Source organism: Nerophis ophidion, linkage group LG28 (assembly GCF_033978795.1).
Source record: "Nerophis ophidion isolate RoL-2023_Sa linkage group LG28, RoL_Noph_v1.0, whole genome shotgun sequence".
Lineage (NCBI taxonomy): Eukaryota > Metazoa > Chordata > Actinopteri > Syngnathiformes > Syngnathidae > Nerophis > Nerophis ophidion.
In genome coordinates, this window is record NC_084638.1 from 2,058,089 (window position 1) to 2,075,588 (window position 17,500).

The following is a 17,500-nucleotide window of genomic DNA, read 5'->3' on the forward strand; positions in this document are numbered from 1 at the left end:
TCAACTTTGCGCCTGTATAACAATCCGCATGGTTATTTTCCTCTTTGTTCCGGAGGACATCACATCCACAGTTTCCAAATATAATCCGAAATGTGGACTCGTCAGACCACAGAGCACTTCCCCACTTGGCATCAGTCCATCTTAGATGAGCTCGAGCCCAGCGAAGCCGGTGGCGTTCCTGGGTGTTGTTGATAAATGGCTTTCGCTTTGCATAGTAGAGCTTTAACTTGCACTTACAGATGTAGCGACCAACTGGAGTTACTGACAGTGGTTTTATGAAGTGTTCCTGAGCCCATGTGGTGATATCCTTTACACACTGATGTCGGTTTTTGGTGCAGTACCCACCTGAGGGATCAAAGGTCCGTATAATCATCGCTTACGTGCCGTAATTTCTCCAGATTCTCTGAACCTTTTGATGATTTTAAAGAGCGTAGATGGTAAAATCCCTAAATTCCTTGCACTAGCTCGTTGAGAAATGTTGTTCTAAAAATGGTGCTTACAAATTGGTGAACCTCACCCCATCCTTGTTTGTGAAATACTTAGCATTTCATGGAAGCTGCTTTTATACCCAATAATGTTCCAAATAAGTGTTTGATGAGCATTCCTCAACTTTATCAGTATTAATTGCCACCTTTCCTTTTTGCGCAATCCTATTTTTTATGTCTTTCTACTATTTGTATGCTACATTCTGTATTCTATTTCTATTTTGTTTTCATCATTTGCACGGAACTTTGGAGCAATGTTTACATATTTTTAAAACGGCGCCGTATAAACAATCAAAAAAACCCACGCCATTTGGCTTTTCCACAACCTCCTTCACTGACAATTTTCCCACCACTAAACTTGAATTGTGTTTGTTGTATACTTATTTGTTTTTTATTTGCATCCTTTTAAAAAAATTTTTACTATTAAAACTTTTCAAGCCCTGTTTGTTTTTACCCTCACAAGCTGCTGAAAATGTCAATTTCTCTTTGGAGATGCACAAAGTCGTCCGATCTATTATTAGTGGTACGCGGGCTCCACCTAGTGGTATGCCCAAAACAAAACAAAAAAAAACACTTAACCAAATATTTAAACACAGTGTAACCGTTCAAACTGTGTGTATGGTTACAGTGACCAAAACTATTAAATATACTCATAAAATAAAACATGTTATTGTTTTTAATGAATACTTAGGCCTACTATGATACTCTATTTTAATGTTGGTGCTTGGAGAGGCAAGTTTTTCTTCTACTTGGCTTGAAAACCTTGGTATAGACCAAGGTTTCCTAGGGGTTCGGTGAGTCGGGCTCAGGGGTTCGGCGGAGGTCAAGACACACCCGACTCATTGTGTAAATGTCAGGTTGAAACACTGATGATATCTATTAATCAGACAAAGACGCAAGGAACCAAGCAGAGACAAAGTTCAATTTAGCTCATGAGGAGAACGTATGGAGCTGCACACTTAGTCACAGTCTCGCCCTACGCTCTAAGGTTCAGCTCCCGCGTACCTTTATTTATTCAGGAGTTCCATAGTCAACATCACTGAGGCCGGCTCTAAAAGGAGTGGTCTCACATATTATGCAAAGCGAGTCCAGTACGCACAATATATGACGGAATGTGCTGGGGGCCTTGTGATTTCCTTGTTTGGGCTTCGTCTGCATGCTGTCATCATATCTTAGTTGAGGTCCTTGAAGTCCTTGGCTGTATGCGGGCTAAAACAAACACAAAATCAGCGGCAGAGGCCACCCCTCAGACAAAAAATTGTGTCCTTGCACAGATAGAAAAAATGCAGCTTGAGCACAATAGGTAATAACTATGGCAACAGACTTTAAGCATACTAAAGTTGTGTGATAATAATTGTACATGATTATTCTAACAGTAAATTAAAACTTCTCCTGGTGGGGTTAGGTACCTCCAACAAGGTTAAGAACCACTGGTATAGACGTTCTGCAACCAGGTTCTACAAAAGGAAATAATTATGATTATTATCAGTTCCAGGGAAAAAAAAGAAACCTGCAATGCAAACCGGGAATGAAAACCAAACCGAGGACGACCTTCAAGTTCCCCTGGGGCTGAAAATTGAGGTGGAGTGAGACGTCTGTCCTTGTTGAACCTTGAGAAATGAAAGTGCAAGTGATCTCTGCTCGCAGTTCCTCAGAGCTTTGAAGGCCAAAGACCTCCAGCGGGCGAGGAGCCTGTGTCAGATGAGTGCGTACACCCGCCCGCCGCACCCGTCGGCCGGCGCGTCAATCAACGCATAAAACCCCCGCCTTTTTCTCTTCAGTTCTCCTCTATGAACCACACCATCCTGAAGCTTCAGAGTTCCTTCCTCTCATCCAGAAGAAGCTGCTCCAAGGTGAGGACCCTTCAGAATAAAACATGCACAAGATAGATATTGTCACACACGTCCACCAACCTCCGAGGACAAAGCTACGAACTATGGGAGACCGGGCTTTCTGATCCCAGTCTGTGGAACGCTCTCCCTGACCACCCGAGGGCACCACAGACTGTGAATGTTTTTAAAAAAGGCTGAAAAACCCTTCTTTTTTAAAAATCTTTTTCTTAGCTATATGTGTGCTAGGGACGGCGTGGCGCAGTGGGAGAGTGGCCGTGCACAACCCGAGGGTCCCTGGTTCAATCCCCACCTAGTACCAACCACGTCACGTCCGTTGTGTCCTGAGCAAGACACTTCACCCTTGCTCCTGATGGGTGCTGGTTTGCGCCTTGCATGGCAGCTCCCTCCATCAGTGTGTGAATGGGTAAATGTGGAAGTAGTGTCAAAGCGCTTTGAGTACCTTGAAGATAGAAAAGCGCTATACAAGTACAACCCATTTAGCATTTATAAAGGGGGGCCAACGGGGGCTATGGGTAATTGTTAAGTGGGCGTGGCCTCAATGGTCTCACTCGTTAAGGGAGGGGTAGTGGGGCAATGATTTATGAGCCCTGAAGTGGGCGTGACCGAAACCGGAAACAAGAAGTATTTTAATTTTGTAGGTTTTTTTTTGCGAGCCATCCGCCATTTTCGGTTGTAGTCCATAACGAAATTACAAGCTGTAATACTCCTGTCAGCCTGCAGGGGTCATAAATTATTTATGAACTACAACCAAAATGTCCCTACTAACTAACTTAATTGAAATGCCCTCCTCGACCTCAAAGAATTGGTCACCCCCGAATCCCTGCACACGACACCTCCGCTCCGGACAGGCTAACCTCCTCCAACCTCCGAGGACAAAGCTCCGAACTATGGGTGACCGGGCTTTCTCCTCCGCCGCTCCCAGTCTGTGGAACGCTCTCCCTGACCACCTGAGGGTACCACAGACTGTGAATGTTTTTAAAAAAAGGCTGAAAAACATTTCTATTATAAAAAATCTTTTTCTTAGCTATATGTGTGCTAGTTCAAGCTATTAGACTGTTCCTTTTTTTAATTTTTTAAATTTTTTTATTTTGTTGGGGGCAGCTATTTTTGGTTCTAGCGTTGTTTTTTTAAAAGCACTGCAGCACTTTGAGGTTATTTTTTTTTCAATGTAAAGTGCCTTTACAAATAAAATCTATTATCCATCCATCCATCCATTCATTTCCTACTGCTTGTCCCTTTTGGGGTGGCGGGGGGTGCTGGAGCCTATCTCAGCTGCATTCGGTATTTTTATGATTATTATTATTATTATTGGTTGTAGTCCATAATGAAATTACAAGCTGTAATACTCCTGTCAGCCTGTAGGGGTCATAAATCATTATGGACTACAACCAAAAATGGCAGATTGGCTAGCAAAAAAACGACCAAATTTAAACGGCGGGTGGAAATGATTTGCTTCCGCTTTAGGTCACGCCCACTTCAAGGGTCATAAATGGTTGCCCCGCTACCCCTCCCTTAATGAGTGAGACCATGGAGGCCACGCCCACTTCCTGGGGGACCGGAATTTTTGCCCCGCCGCTCCCTGACCACCTGAGGGCACCACAGACTGTGAATGCTTTTAAAAAAGACTTAAAAACGCTTATTTTTTTAAAAAATCTTGTTTTTTTTAGATATATTTGTGCTACTTCTAACTATTAGGCTGTTTTTTTTATTATTATTTTTTATTTTTTTTTTAATCTATTTTGTTGGGGGCAGCTATTTGTGGTTCTAGTGTTGTTGTTTTTTTAAATGCACTGTAGCACTTTGAGGTTTTTTGGTCAATGTAAAGTGCTTTTACAAATAAAAGGTATTATTATTATTATTATTATTATTATTATCCCCCGTTGGCCCCCCTTTATAGAACATATTGCACACAATGGAGCCTCACAATAACCCCAATCTGCTCCTTTTCCTTGGTTTTCCAGAGCAAGAAGAGGCGGACCAGGGCAGTGGCGATAGTGATCAGGACGATGTTGACTCTGGAAGTGACGGAGAATCGGCGGAGAGTTCGAGCTCATCCCAAACATCTGATGAGGAGCAGGAGAAGATCAACTAATTTTAATCTCGCACCGGTAATATTCGGTAAATAAAGTGTCAGGTTGAGATGTGGCTTCGGACCTCATTTTAGTCATTTTCTCTGTCTTTGTGTGTGTAGAAGTTGCTTCCTAGCAGTTCCACTGTAGACTTTCCAGTCACGTCCGTATCCTCTCTCCTCCCCTGCTCTCGGCCCCTTACTAATAAAGACAACAGATGATTAGAAAATAATCCGCCTCCGTATGCTTAAAATGAGCAAAAATACGTAAATATTACATGTTATTACTGTCAGGGTCAAATACCATCAGACATTATAAAGACACAAAAACAGAGAATAGGAGACGAACCAGTGATTGCTTTTCACGTACGAGGAGAGAAACTGGAGCAAGTTTTCAGTTACAGGCTCCTAATTTACTCTGAAACTTTCTCCAGGCTCCTCGCCTCTTTAATTCATTTAGGGAAGCCCTTTCAGTACACACAGCTGCACTCAGGGAGGGGGATTTACAGCTGTGCTGGATACCTATCCTAACCCCTGTGGTGAGAACTAAACACAGACAAATACATAGCAATACAAATATTAGCAACTCCCTACATTGCTCTGGGCCATCTGAAAATTCCTCGTTGAAGTGGGTAGGTCAACCTAAGTTCAATCCAACACCAAGTTTCCTTTCTACTTATCTACTCAATGCACAAAACAATCACATTTGAATAAAATGAGATAACTTATTTACAATTAATCCAACAATTACAACCCCAGTTTCCATATGAGTTGGGAAACTGTGTTAGATGTAAATGTAAACGGAATTCAATGATTTGCAAATCCTTTTCAACCCATATTCAATTGAATGCACTACAAAGACAAGATATTTGATGTTCAAACTCATAAACTTTGTTGTTGTTTTTTTGCAAATAATAATTAACTTAGAATTTCATGGCTGCAGCACGTGCCAAAGTAGTTGGGAAAGGGCATGTTCACCACTGTGTTACATCACCTTTTCTTTTAACAACACTCAATAAACGTTTGGGAACTGAGGAAACTAATTGTTGAAGCTTTGAAAGTGGAATTCTTTCCCATTCTTGTTTTATGTAGAGCTTCAGTCGTATTTTACGCTTCATAACAAGCCACACATTTTCGATGGGAGACAGGTCTGGACTGCAGGCGGGCCAGGAAAGTACCCGCACTCTTTTTTTTACCAAGCCACGCTGTTGTAACACGTGCTGATGTGGCTTGGCATTGTCTTGCTGAAATAAGCAGGGGCGTCTATGAAAAAGACGGCGCTTGGAGGGCAAAATATGTTGTACCGTTCAGCATTTAAGAGTGCCTTCACAGATTTGTAAGTTACCCATGCCTTGGGCACTAATACACCCCCATACCATCACAGATGCTGGCTTTTGAACTTTGCGTCGATAACAGTCTGGCTGGTTCGCTTCCCCTTTGGTCCGGATGACACAATGTCGAATATTTCCAAAAACAATTTGAAATGTGGACTCGTCAGACCACAGAACATTTTTCCACTTTGCATCAGTCCATATTAGATGATCTCGGGCCCAGAGAAGCCGGCGGCGTTTCTGGATGTTGCTGAAAAATGGCTTTCGTGTCGCATAGTAGAGCTTTAACTTGCACTTAGAGATGTAGCGACGAACTGTATTTAGTGACAGTGGTTTTCTGAAGTGTTCCTGAGCCCATGTGGTGATATCCTTTAGAGATTGATGTCAGTTTTTGATACAGTGCCGTCTGAGGGATCGAAGGTCACGGTCATTCAATGTTGGTTTCCGGCCATGCCGCTTACGTGGAGTGATTTCTCCAGATTCTCTGAACCTTTTGATGATTTAACGGAGCGTAGATGTTGAAATCCCTAACTTTCTTGCAATTGTACTTTGAGAAAGGTTGTTCTTAAACTGTTTGACTATTTGCTCACGCAGTTGTGGACAAAGGGGTGTACCTCGCCCCATCCTTTCTTGGGAAAGACTGAGCATTTTTTTGGGAGGCTGTTTTTATACCCAATCATGGCACCCACCTGTTCCCAATTAGCCCGCACACCTGTGGGATGTTCCAAATAAGTGTTTGATGAGCATTCCTCAACTTTATCAGTATTTATTGCCACCTTTTCCAACTTCTTTGCCTTGCTTGACCTCCAAGTCCAGTTTGAACCTCTAAAATGTTGTCTTTGTAGCATATTCAACTGAATATGGGTTGAAAAGGATTTGCAAATCATTGTATTCCGTTTATATTTACATCAAACACAATTTCCCAACTCATATGGAAACGGGGTTTGTACGTAGGGACCGTGAACGTCAGACAAAAATTCCAAACCTGCTCGTACCCTTTTCCACCGCGGCGCTCATCGTTTTTACGAGTCGTCTGCCCGCGCGACATGTGGCCAGACGAAATATATAAATATACGAGCGCCGGCAGATAAAAGGCCGCGTCGTTTACCGCGGCTGGATGGACATAACGGCCACTCTCCGGCCGATCAGCGGAGCGGGACGCGGGCGTGAGGGCGGCGGTAAGGACGTTTAAGCCCCCGCCCGCCAGGCACGAGCCACGCTGATATCCCAGCGTTATTGTCCGTGGCAAGGTTATAAAGAGGAGTGTTGTCAAGTCATAAAGGTCAATATTACTGTCTGTACTGGCACGTATTGGATGGGGGTGGGGGGTTGGGGGGGTTGGGGGGATGGGGGCGGGGTCATTGGTTAGTACTTACTACTACGTGAGGCCGTAGACCATGCAACGCATCTTTCACAGGTCGACAAAGACACAATCAGATGATACAATGTGTCCTCTGTATGTGTAGTATTTCCTCTCAGCGCTCTTATTTTGTCTGTTTCCTGTGTTTCTCCCTGAGCGCTTTTCCCCCTCAGCTGTGGCTGATTGGCACCTAGCCACACCTGGTGTCAATCAGCCCGCTACAATGTGACCTCATCACACACGCATGGGTGTACGCTGGAGTGGATCCATGACTTTGGTGGCACTTTGGGGTCGTTGTCCTGTTGGAACGTCCAAGTGCGCCCCAGACCCAACCTCCGGGCTGATGATTTTAGCTTCTCCTGAAGAATTTGGACCGCTGTGGAGGTTGCCCTCCCGTGGGTCCCTCAGACCACCAAATACTGCCAGGAGAACCCAGATCAGGGTTATAACACTGTTTTATGTTCATAAAGTCTTGCAGCGGTTATGCTTCCCAGCAACTGTCTCGCTCTCGCTCCAGTTCCCCCAACCTCTCTACACCCGGCTGCTGTTTATACAGAACGACAGGTGATTAGACAACAAGTCCCACCTGGGCCATCCACGCACCTGTCACTGACTTCGATGCCGGTCCTGGCACACCCCGTTCCTGTCAGGCTTTCCCCTGACAGTTTGTTTCTGTTTTAGTTTTTCCTCTGCATTCGTCTTTGTTTCTTCTGTATGTGTAGTATTTCCTCTCAGCGCTCTTATTTTGTCTGTTTCCTGTGTTTCTCCCTGAGCGCTTTTTCTCCTCAGCTGTGGCTGATTGGCACCTAGCCACACCTGGTGTCAATCAGCCCTCTACAATGTGACCTCATCACACACGCACGGGTGTACGGTGGAGTTGTTCCATGACTTTGGTGGCACTTTGCGGTCGTTGTCCTGTTGGAACGTCCAAGTGCGCCCCAGACCCAACCTCCGGGCTGATGATTTTAGCTTCTCCTGAAGAATTTGGACCGCTGTGGAGGTTGCCCTCCCGTGGGTCCCTCAGACCACCAAATACTGCCACGAGAGCCCAGATCAGGGTTATAACACTGTTTTATGTTCATAAAGTCTTGCAGCGGTTATGCTTCCCAGCAACTGTCTCGCTCTCGCTCCAGTTCCCCCAACCTCTCTACACCCGGCTGCTGTTTATACAGAACGACAGGTGATTAGACAACAAGGCCCACCTGGGCCATCCACGCACCTGTCGCTGACTTCGATGCCGGTCCTGGCACATCCTATTCCTGTCAGGCTTTCCCCTGACAGTTTGTTTGTGTTTTAGTTTTTCCTCTGCATTCGTCTTTGTTTCCTCTGTATGTGTAGTATTTCCTCTCAGCGCTCTTATTTTGTCTGTTTCCTGTGTTTCTCCCTGAGCGCTTTTTCCCCCTCAGCTGTGGCTGATTGGCACCTAGCCACACCTGGTGTCAATCAGCCCGCTACAATGTGACCTCATCACACACGCACGGGTGTACGGTGGAGTTGGTCCATGACTTTGGTGGCACTTTGGGGTCGTAGTCCTGTTGGAACGTCCAAGTGCGCCCCAGACCCAACCTCCGGGCTGATGATTTTAGCTTCTCCTGAAGAATTTGGACCGCTGTGGAGGTTGCCCTCCCGTGGGTCCCTCAGACCACCAAATACTGCCACGAGAGCCCAGATCAGGGTTATAACACTGTTTTATTTTCATAAAGTCTTGCAGCGGTTATGCTTCCCAGCAACTGTCTCGCTCTCGCTCCAGTTCCCCCAACCTCTCTACACCCGGCTGCTGTTTATACAGAACGACAGGTGATTAGACAACAAGTCCCACCTGGGCCATCCACGCACCTGTCGCTGACTTCGATGCCGGTCCTGGCACACCCCGTTCCTGTCAGGCTTTCCCCTGACAGTTTGTTTGTGTTTTAGTTTTTCCTCTGCATTTGTCTTTGTTTCCTCTGTATGTGTAGTATTTCCTCTCAGCGCTCTTATTTTGTCTGTTTCCTGTGTTTCTCCCTGAGCGCTTTTCCCCCTCAGCTGTGGCTGATTGGCACCTAGCCACACCTGGTGTCAATCAGCCCGCTACAATGTGACCTCATCACACACGCATGGGTGTACGCTGGAGTGGATCCATGACTTTGGTGGGACTTTGGGGTCGTTGTCCTGTTGGAACGTCCAAGTGCGCCCCAGACCCAACCTCCGGGCTGATGATTTTAGGTTATCCTGAAGAATTTGGAGGTAAACCTCTGTGGAGGTTGCCCTCCCGTGGGTTACTCAGACCACCAAATACTGCTACGAGAGCCCAAACCAGGGTTATTTTGCTTCCCAGCAACTCTCTCCACCGTACAACCTCTCCCCTCCCGGCTGCTGTTTATACGGAATGACAGGTGATTAGACAACAAGGCCCACCTGGGCCATCCACGCACCTGTCGCTGACTTCGATGCCGGTCCTGGCACACCCCGTTCCTGTCAGGCTGTCCCCTGACAGTTTGTTTGTGTTTTAGTTTTTCCTCTGCATTCGTCTTTGTTTCCTCTGTATGTGTAGTATTTCCTCTCAGCGCTCTTATTTTGTCTGTTTCCTGTGTTTCTCCCTGAGCGCTTTTTCCCCTCAGCTGTGGCTGATTGGCACCTAGCCACACCTGGTGTCAATCAGCCCGCTACAATGTGACCTCATCACACACGCACGGGTGTACGCTGGAGTGGATCCATGACTTTGGTGGGACTTTGGGGTCGTTGTCCTGGTGGAACGTCCAAGTGCGCCCGAGACCCAACCTCCGGGCTGATGATTTTAGGTTATCCTGAAGAATTTGGAGGTAAACCTCTGTGGAGGTTGCCCTCCCGTGGGTTACTCAGACCACCAAATACTGCTACGAGAGCCCAAACCAGGGTTATTTTGCTTTCCAGCAACTCTCTCCACCGTACAACCTCTCCCCTCCCGGCTGCTGTTTATACGGAATGACAGGTGATTAGACAACAAGGCCCACCTGGGCCATCCACGCACCTGTCGCTGACTTCGATGCCGGTCCTGGCACACCCCATTCCTGTCAGGCTTTCCCCTGCCAGTTTGTTTGTGTTTTAATTTTTCCTCTGCATTTGTCTTTGTTTCCTCTGTATGTGTAGTATTTCCTCTCAGCGCTCTTATTTTGTCTGTGCTCAGCAGCCTTAAAGGAGCCATACGTAATAATTTCATGTCAGGTCATCATTAAATGGCCCTGATATGTCAAAAGGCATGAATAAATCATGTTCTTTTTGAATACCTTTACAACTGATAACGATAGTTTAGCCGGGATATGTTCAATTTAAAAATTTGATTTTACAGCTACGAAATCTTGCTATTGTTATTAGGAAGTCCTATTATTTCCACACTTTTGACAAGTGATGCACCGAAAATTCAGTCGTCTTAGGTCCTAGGTCCTTTAATGTGTGCAGCAAGCTGTTGTTGATCTTTTTTCAGCCTGTTGTGGCCTGTGGTTATTTAGGGGAGCAGCACCGGCAGAAAGGTAATTAAACCGGATTGACAAACTGAACCGGAAAACCGGCCAAACTATTGGCACGCAGTTGGAGTCAGTTGTGTCAGTGAGGCAGCTGTGTCAAAAGCTGATATGTCAAAATGCATTAATAAATAATGTTGTTTTAGAATACGTCTAAAACTGATAACAGTAGTTCAGCCGGGATATGATCATTTCAAAATTACATTTACAGCCCCAAAATCTTGTTATTGTTTTCATTTCGATGCCTCCCCCTCCCCCGTTTGACCAATTAAAAAGTCTGTGAGTTTCACACCCAAGTTGCCAGTTACCTTTGTCGAGCTAGTGCCACTGGTAAAGTTACTAAACATGTCAGACATTGGTAAATCTAAAAGACCATTCTCAACTTATTCATGGCAAAGCCCTGAGCGTAGAGTCATCACAACAAAGTTTGACTACAGCACGGGTCGAGAAGAAAGCGACAAAGAGCGATCAGCAGAATTGATCAGGGACCTTACCTTACCTTACCAGAAATGCTTGTTTGGAATGTACACGGTTTTGCTGACAAGGAGCAGGGAGTGTTAAAAATGTATAATTGCAAGAATGCTGATGGTCAACATGCACACGAAAGCTATTCTGCACCAAGAATGGTAAATTTGAGACTTTTAAATGCTGCGTAATGGAGGTGCGACGTTTTAATTGACCTCAAAATACACTGGAACGGCTCGTTAAAATGTGCCTCGCCCTAGACAGGAGTACAGTGGAACCTGACCTGACTTGAACCGGTTCTTGAACATGGTTCATAAACAGAAAACTTTGTGTATGGAAGCACATTTCTCCACAAGAGACAAGGTAAACATGAATAGTGGGTTCACTGCCCAACGGTATAGAGCAGACCGTGGCAAAATACCGCCCGCGGGCAACATGCGACCCGTTCTGATTTTCAGTCCGGCCCGCCGGTCGTTCTACGTCATTTTTTTAAACTGTCGCCGCCATTATGATGTGCGGTGACGTTTCTAAATGACGGTAAGTCTTGAACGATTGAACATTTTTCAATGGTCGAAATCTGCCTTTTTGGGTGTTGTTGGAGTTATTGCGTTAATCTACGTCACAGCAGCTCAGACCAGGAACAAAGCAGATTAATTGATTGATTGATAGAAACTTGTATTAGTAGATTGCACAGTACAGTACATATTCCGTACAATCGTGAGATCGACAGGCGGATCGGTGCGGCGTCTTCAGTAATGCGGACGCTGTATTGATCCGTTGTGTTGAAGTAGGAGCTGAGCCGGAAGGCAAAGCTCTCGATTTACCGGTTGATCTACGTTCCCATCCTCACCTATGGTCATGAGCTTTGGGTTATGACCGAAAGGATAAGATCACGGGTACAGGCGGCCGAAATTAGTTTCCTCCACCGGGTTGCGGGGCTCTCCCTTAGAGATAGGGTGAGAAGCTCTGCCATCCGGGGGGAGCCAGATGAGGTGGTTCGGGCATCTGATCAGGATGCCACCCGAACGCCTCCCTAGGGAGGTGTTTAGGGCACTTCCAACTGGTAGGAGACCACGGGGAAGACCCAGGACACGTTGGGAAGACTATGTCTCCCGGCTGGTCTGGGAACACCTCGGGATCCCCCAGGAAGAGCTAGACGAAGTGGCTGGAGATAGGGAAGTCTGGGCTTCCCTGCTTGGAAGATGGATGGATGTAATGAATACCATTTATACACACGTACACATTGCCCCTCCCCCAGGACTCTGCGATGAAACGAGAAGGGTCCTAGTCAGGGAGGTGACCAAGAACCCGATGATCATTCTGTCAGAGCTACTGCATTCCTCTGTGGAGTGAGGACAACAATCTCTGCAGAACCAATTAGGTCTGTACGGTAGAGTGGTCGGACTGAAACCATTTCTTCATAAAAGTTTGCCAAAATGCACCTAAAAGACTCTCAGACCATGAGAAACAATATTCTCCTGATGTGGCAGCATCATGATGTGGGGTTGTTTTCCAGCGGTAGGAACTGGAAGACCACTCAGGATAGCAATGGTGATTGGGGGAGGATATCTTGAGCCTTCCGTGAATGGATGGCTAGACTTTACTTGACCAAGAATGGAGGAATTATGTGGTTTCAGTGCTGATACAAAAGGGAAACAAGAGGGAAACATCAAAGGACATTAAAAAGACCACAGAGCTGCCGCTTCAGAGGAACCATTTCTACATACAGTTACAAAAGCAAAACACAACAACAACAAAAATCTGTCCTGTTTTATGGTTTTGTCCTTTCATTTTCCCTTTTGTGCTGTTTTTTTTTTCTTCTCCTCAGTTCATTCTTCCTCGGCGAGGGGCGGAACGGACCATCTGGGCACACCTGCTGCTCATCAGTCCATGGACTACTTAGCATGCCTTGCCTGACCTCCAAGTCTGGGTATGTTTTTTTCACCTTTGTTTGTTACACTTTTCTATCCTCTTTGATCCCATTCTGTTATCTTTTTGTGAACTTTTCCTACGGTCAGTGTGTCCTAGGCCTTTGATGTTCCGGTTTATGGACTACGTAACATGGTGTGTGTTTCCACCTCATCAACTTGTGTTTGTATTTTGGACTTAATTTAAGACTTGTTCTGTTTTTTGGATTCCATCTTGCCTCCCGTCTCTTAGACTTGGACTTAGACTTCCTTTTATTGTCATTCAAATTTCAACGTAACACTACAAATAACAACAAAATGTTGTTGCATTAGCTTGTTGTAGTGCAGGATGAAAGAGCAATTAGGTGCAGATATAAATAAATAGATTACTGCACTTTTGCATATGCATCCATCCATAATAATAATAATAATAATAATAAAAAGATGATAAAAATAAATACAAATCCAAACTAGAACGGCCGAAAAGCTAGAACTAGTATCCATACATCTATGGAAAGGCTTTTTTATTTTTTTTATTTTTTTAAAGTAGGATTTTTAAGCCTTTTTTAAAAGCATCACAGTCTGTGGTACCCTCAGGTGGTCAGGGAGGGCGTTCCACAGACTGGGAGCGGCGGAGCAGAAAGCCCGGTTACCATAGTTCGTAGATTTGTCCTTGGAGGTTGGAGGAGGTTAGCCGGTGGAGGATTTGGGGGTGAGTAGTTATTTGAGGTACAAGGGGACATTTCCATGGAGGCGCTAGTGGGTTAGTAGGGAGACTTTGTTTTCGATACTGGGTGGAACCGGAAGCCAGGGAAGGGATTTGAGAGTTGGTGTGATATGGTCGTGTTTCGTAAATTGAGGGGATTATCATGATGCGTTCAAGAGTCTTACAGCCTGAGGGAAGAAGCTGTTACAGAACCTGGAGGTTCTTCTACGGAGGCTGCGGAACCTCTTTCTAGAGTCCAGCAGTGACAGCAGTCCTTGGTGGGGGTGAGAGGAGTCTCTGCAGATTTTCTGAGCCCTGGTCAGGCAGCGGCTTTTTGTGGGTGGGGTGTTGTTGATCACCCATTTGTGCCAATGCGTCCAAGTCTGGCATCAGTTTTGTTATAACAGTTTTCAAAACAGATTTTTGCTAAATTTTGATTCAATATTTGGCAAGCCAGATTAAAGGGACCAACGGGCCGTAGTTTGCCTACCCTTGGTCTGAACCCAGCTCTCGTTCCCTACTAGTGGGTGAACAATCCAAGGCTTAGCAGGGGGAGCCGACATCAAAGGATCAAAAAGCGGGGTTGCTTCCTGCCAAGAGGCTCCCTTCTTGGGATCTTCAGGTGGTCTTTATATTGTAGCATTTTTTTCTTATCCCAGCTTCGTTTGGATCCACAAAGAGCAAGTTCGCTGATCTGGGTTGATCTGTTTGGGCATGAAGACAAGGTAGTGTTCCTTCAACACAAATCCAACGTTGAAGCAACATGCTTTTGGACAACGTTTTGATCAATGTCGGGTTCTCATTATTTTCATCTGCCGCTTGTTCCGGACACACACCTGTTTTGTAATCACTGTCATTATTTAAGCCTGCCTTCTCCCGTCAGTCTGTCTGGCTTCGTAGTTTGTTTTCATACAACAAGTGACGGCTTGTGTTTTGCTGCTCGCTACCTGCTAGCTTCCACGCTAGGCTGTTTGTTTTCTAGCTCCCATGCTAGCTCTTTTGGTTTTGTCAAAGTCTGTTTTATTGCTTAAATAAATCATTTCCTACCTGCACGTTGTGTCCGAAGCCCGTCTGCATCCCTAGGAGAACAAAATCCGCACCACGATGCGAACAAGTCGTTACATAATCAATGTCAGGTTCTGACGTTGATTTGACAGTTGAATTTTGGTCATTTCCCAACACAAACATAACATTGAAACAACATGCTTTTTGAAGACGTTTATTCAATGTCAGGTTCCGACGTTGATTTGACCGTTGAATTTTGGTCATTTTCAAACACAAACACAACATTGAAACAACATGCTTTTTGAAGACGTTTATTCAATGTCAGGTTCCGACGTTGATGTGACCGTTGAATTTTGGTCATTTCCCAACACAAACATAACATTGAAACAACATGCTTTTTAACGACGTTTATTCAATGTCAGGTTCCGACGTTGATTTGACCATTGAATTTTGGTCATTTTATAACACAAATACAACATTGAAACAACATGCTTTTTGACAACGTTTATTCAATGTCAGGTTCCGACGTTGATTTGACCATTGAATTTTGGTCATTTTCTGACCAATATTCTACAACACAAACCTAACGTTGAAACAACATACTTTCTAATGACATTTATTCAATGTCAGGTTGTGACTTTAATTGGACCATTGAAATTTGGTCATTCCCTAACACAAATACAAAATTGAAACAATATTATTTTTGACGTTTATTCAATGTCAGGTTCTGACGTTGATGTGACCGTTGAATTTTGGTCATTTCCCAACACAAACACAACATTGAAACAACATGCTTTTTAACGACGTTTATTCAATGTCAGGTTCCGACGTTGATTTGACCATTGAATTTTGGTCATTTTCTGACCAATATTCTACAACACAAACCTAACGTTGAAACAACATACTTTCTAATGACATTTATTCAATGTCAGGTTGTGACTTTAATTGGACCATTGAAATTTGGTCATTCCCTAACACAAATACAAAATTGAAACAATATTATTTTTGACGTTTATTCAATGTCAGGTTCTGACGTTGATGTGACCGTTGAATTTTGGTCATTTCCCAACACAAACACAACATTGAAACAACATGCTTTTTAACGACGTTTATTCAATGTCAGGTTCCGACGTTGATTTGACCATTGAATTTTGGTCATTTCCCAACACAAATACAACATTGAAACAACATGCTTTTTGACAACGTTTATTCAATGTCAGGTTGTGACGTTGATTTGATCATTGAATTTTGGTCATTTCCCAACACAAACACAACATTGAAACAACATGCTTTTTGACAACGTTTATTCAATGTCAGGTTCTGACGTTGATTTGACCGTTGAATTTTGGTCATTTTTTAACACAAACACATCGTTGAAACAACATGCTTTTTGACAACATTTATTCAATGTCAGGTTCCAACGTTGATTTGACCATTGAATTTTGGTCATTTCCCAACACAAACACAACATTGAAACAACATGCTTTTTGACAACGTTTATTCAATGTCAGGTTCTGACGTTGATTTGACCATTGAATTTTGGTCATTTCCAACACAAACACAACATTGAAACAACATGCTTTTTGACAACATTTATTCAATGTCAGGTTCTGACGTTGATTTGACCATTGAATTTTGGTCATTTCCAACACAAACACAACATTGAAACAACATGCATTTTAACGACGTTTATTCAATGTCAGGTTCTGACGTTGATTTGACCATTGAATTTTGGTCATTTCCAACACAAACACAACATTGAAACAACATGCTTTTTGACAACGTTTATTCAATGTCAGGTTGTGACGTTGATTTGATCATTGAATTTTGGTCATTTCCCAACACAAACACAACATTGAAACAACATGCTTTTTGACAACGTTTATTCAATGTCAGGTTCTGACGTTGATTTGACCGTTGAATTTTGGTCATTTTTTAACACAAACACATCGTTGAAACAACATGCTTTTTGACAACATTTATTCAATGTCAGGTTCCAACGTTGATTTGACCATTGAATTTTGGTCATTTCCCAACACAAACACAACATTGAAACAACATGCTTTTTGACAACATTTATTCAATGTCAGGTTCTGACGTTGATTTGACCATTGAATTTTGGTCATTTCCAACACAAACACAACATTGAAACAACATGCATTTTAACGACGTTTATTCAATGTCAGGTTCCGACGTTGATTTGACTATTTAATTTTGGTCATTTTCTAACCAATATTCTACAACACAAATGCAACATTGAAACAACATACTTTCTGATGACGTTTATTCAATGTCCAGTTCCGACGTTGATTTGACCGTTGAATTTTGGTCATTTCCCAACACAAAAACAACATTGAAACAACATTCTTTTTGACAACGTTTATTCAATGTCTGGTTCCGACGTTGATTTGACCGTTGAATTTTGGTCATTTCCCAACACAAACACAACATTGAAACAACATTCTTTTTGACAACGTTTATTCAATGTCTGGTTCCGACGTTGATTTGACCGTTGAATTTTGGTCATTTCCCAACACAAACACAACATTGAAACAACATTCTTTTTGACAACGTTTATTCAATGTCTGGTTCCGACGTTGATTTGACCGTTGAATTTTGGTCATTTCCCAACACAAACACAACATTGAAACAACATACTTTCCGACGGCGTTTATTCTGAAATGTGGTCGTTCCCCCAAACCAACATGGTGGATCCAACGTCAGACACCAACGTCGTCTCAATTTACGAATACAACGATTTTCGGACCTCTACGTACAATCAACGTCATATCAACCTCTTGCGCCTGCACAATGCACAAATGCAAGGGCATTTTTTTTTTTTTT

General features: G+C 43.8%; 1 protein-coding gene and 1 long non-coding RNA gene across 8 annotated transcripts in view; one reads left to right on the plus strand and one right to left on the minus strand.

Annotated features, from left to right (window-relative positions):
* The window catches only part of erich2 (glutamate-rich 2), an 18,338-nt gene extending 13,621 nt beyond the window's left edge, over window positions 1–4,717 (plus strand). For both annotated transcript variants that reach the window (XM_061891440.1, XM_061891441.1), the window contains 4 exons: window positions 1,975–2,066; window positions 2,133–2,190; window positions 2,267–2,338; window positions 4,300–4,717. In XM_061891440.1, coding sequence (XP_061747424.1) covers window positions 2,001–2,066; window positions 2,133–2,190; window positions 2,267–2,338; window positions 4,300–4,430 — 327 coding nt within the window. In that variant the 5' untranslated portion in view covers window positions 1,975–2,000 and the 3' untranslated portion in view covers window positions 4,431–4,717. The remainder of the gene's footprint in view (window positions 1–1,974; window positions 2,067–2,132; window positions 2,191–2,266; window positions 2,339–4,299) is intronic.
* Window positions 1,405–17,500, minus strand: part of LOC133545661 (uncharacterized) — a 43,231-nt gene continuing 27,135 nt past the window's right edge. Inside the window, exons 1-5 of one of the 6 annotated variants that reach the window (XR_009804905.1) lie at window positions 11,068–11,189; window positions 4,493–4,608; window positions 4,263–4,401; window positions 2,009–2,347; window positions 1,405–1,942 (exon numbers count right to left, since the gene is read on the minus strand). This is a non-coding gene — a long non-coding RNA (uncharacterized LOC133545661). Of the gene's footprint in view, window positions 2,348–4,262; window positions 4,402–4,492; window positions 4,609–11,067; window positions 11,190–17,500 lie in introns of those variants that run through there. The other 5 variants (XR_009804904.1, XR_009804900.1, XR_009804903.1 and 2 more) reach the window with 5 other exon arrangements.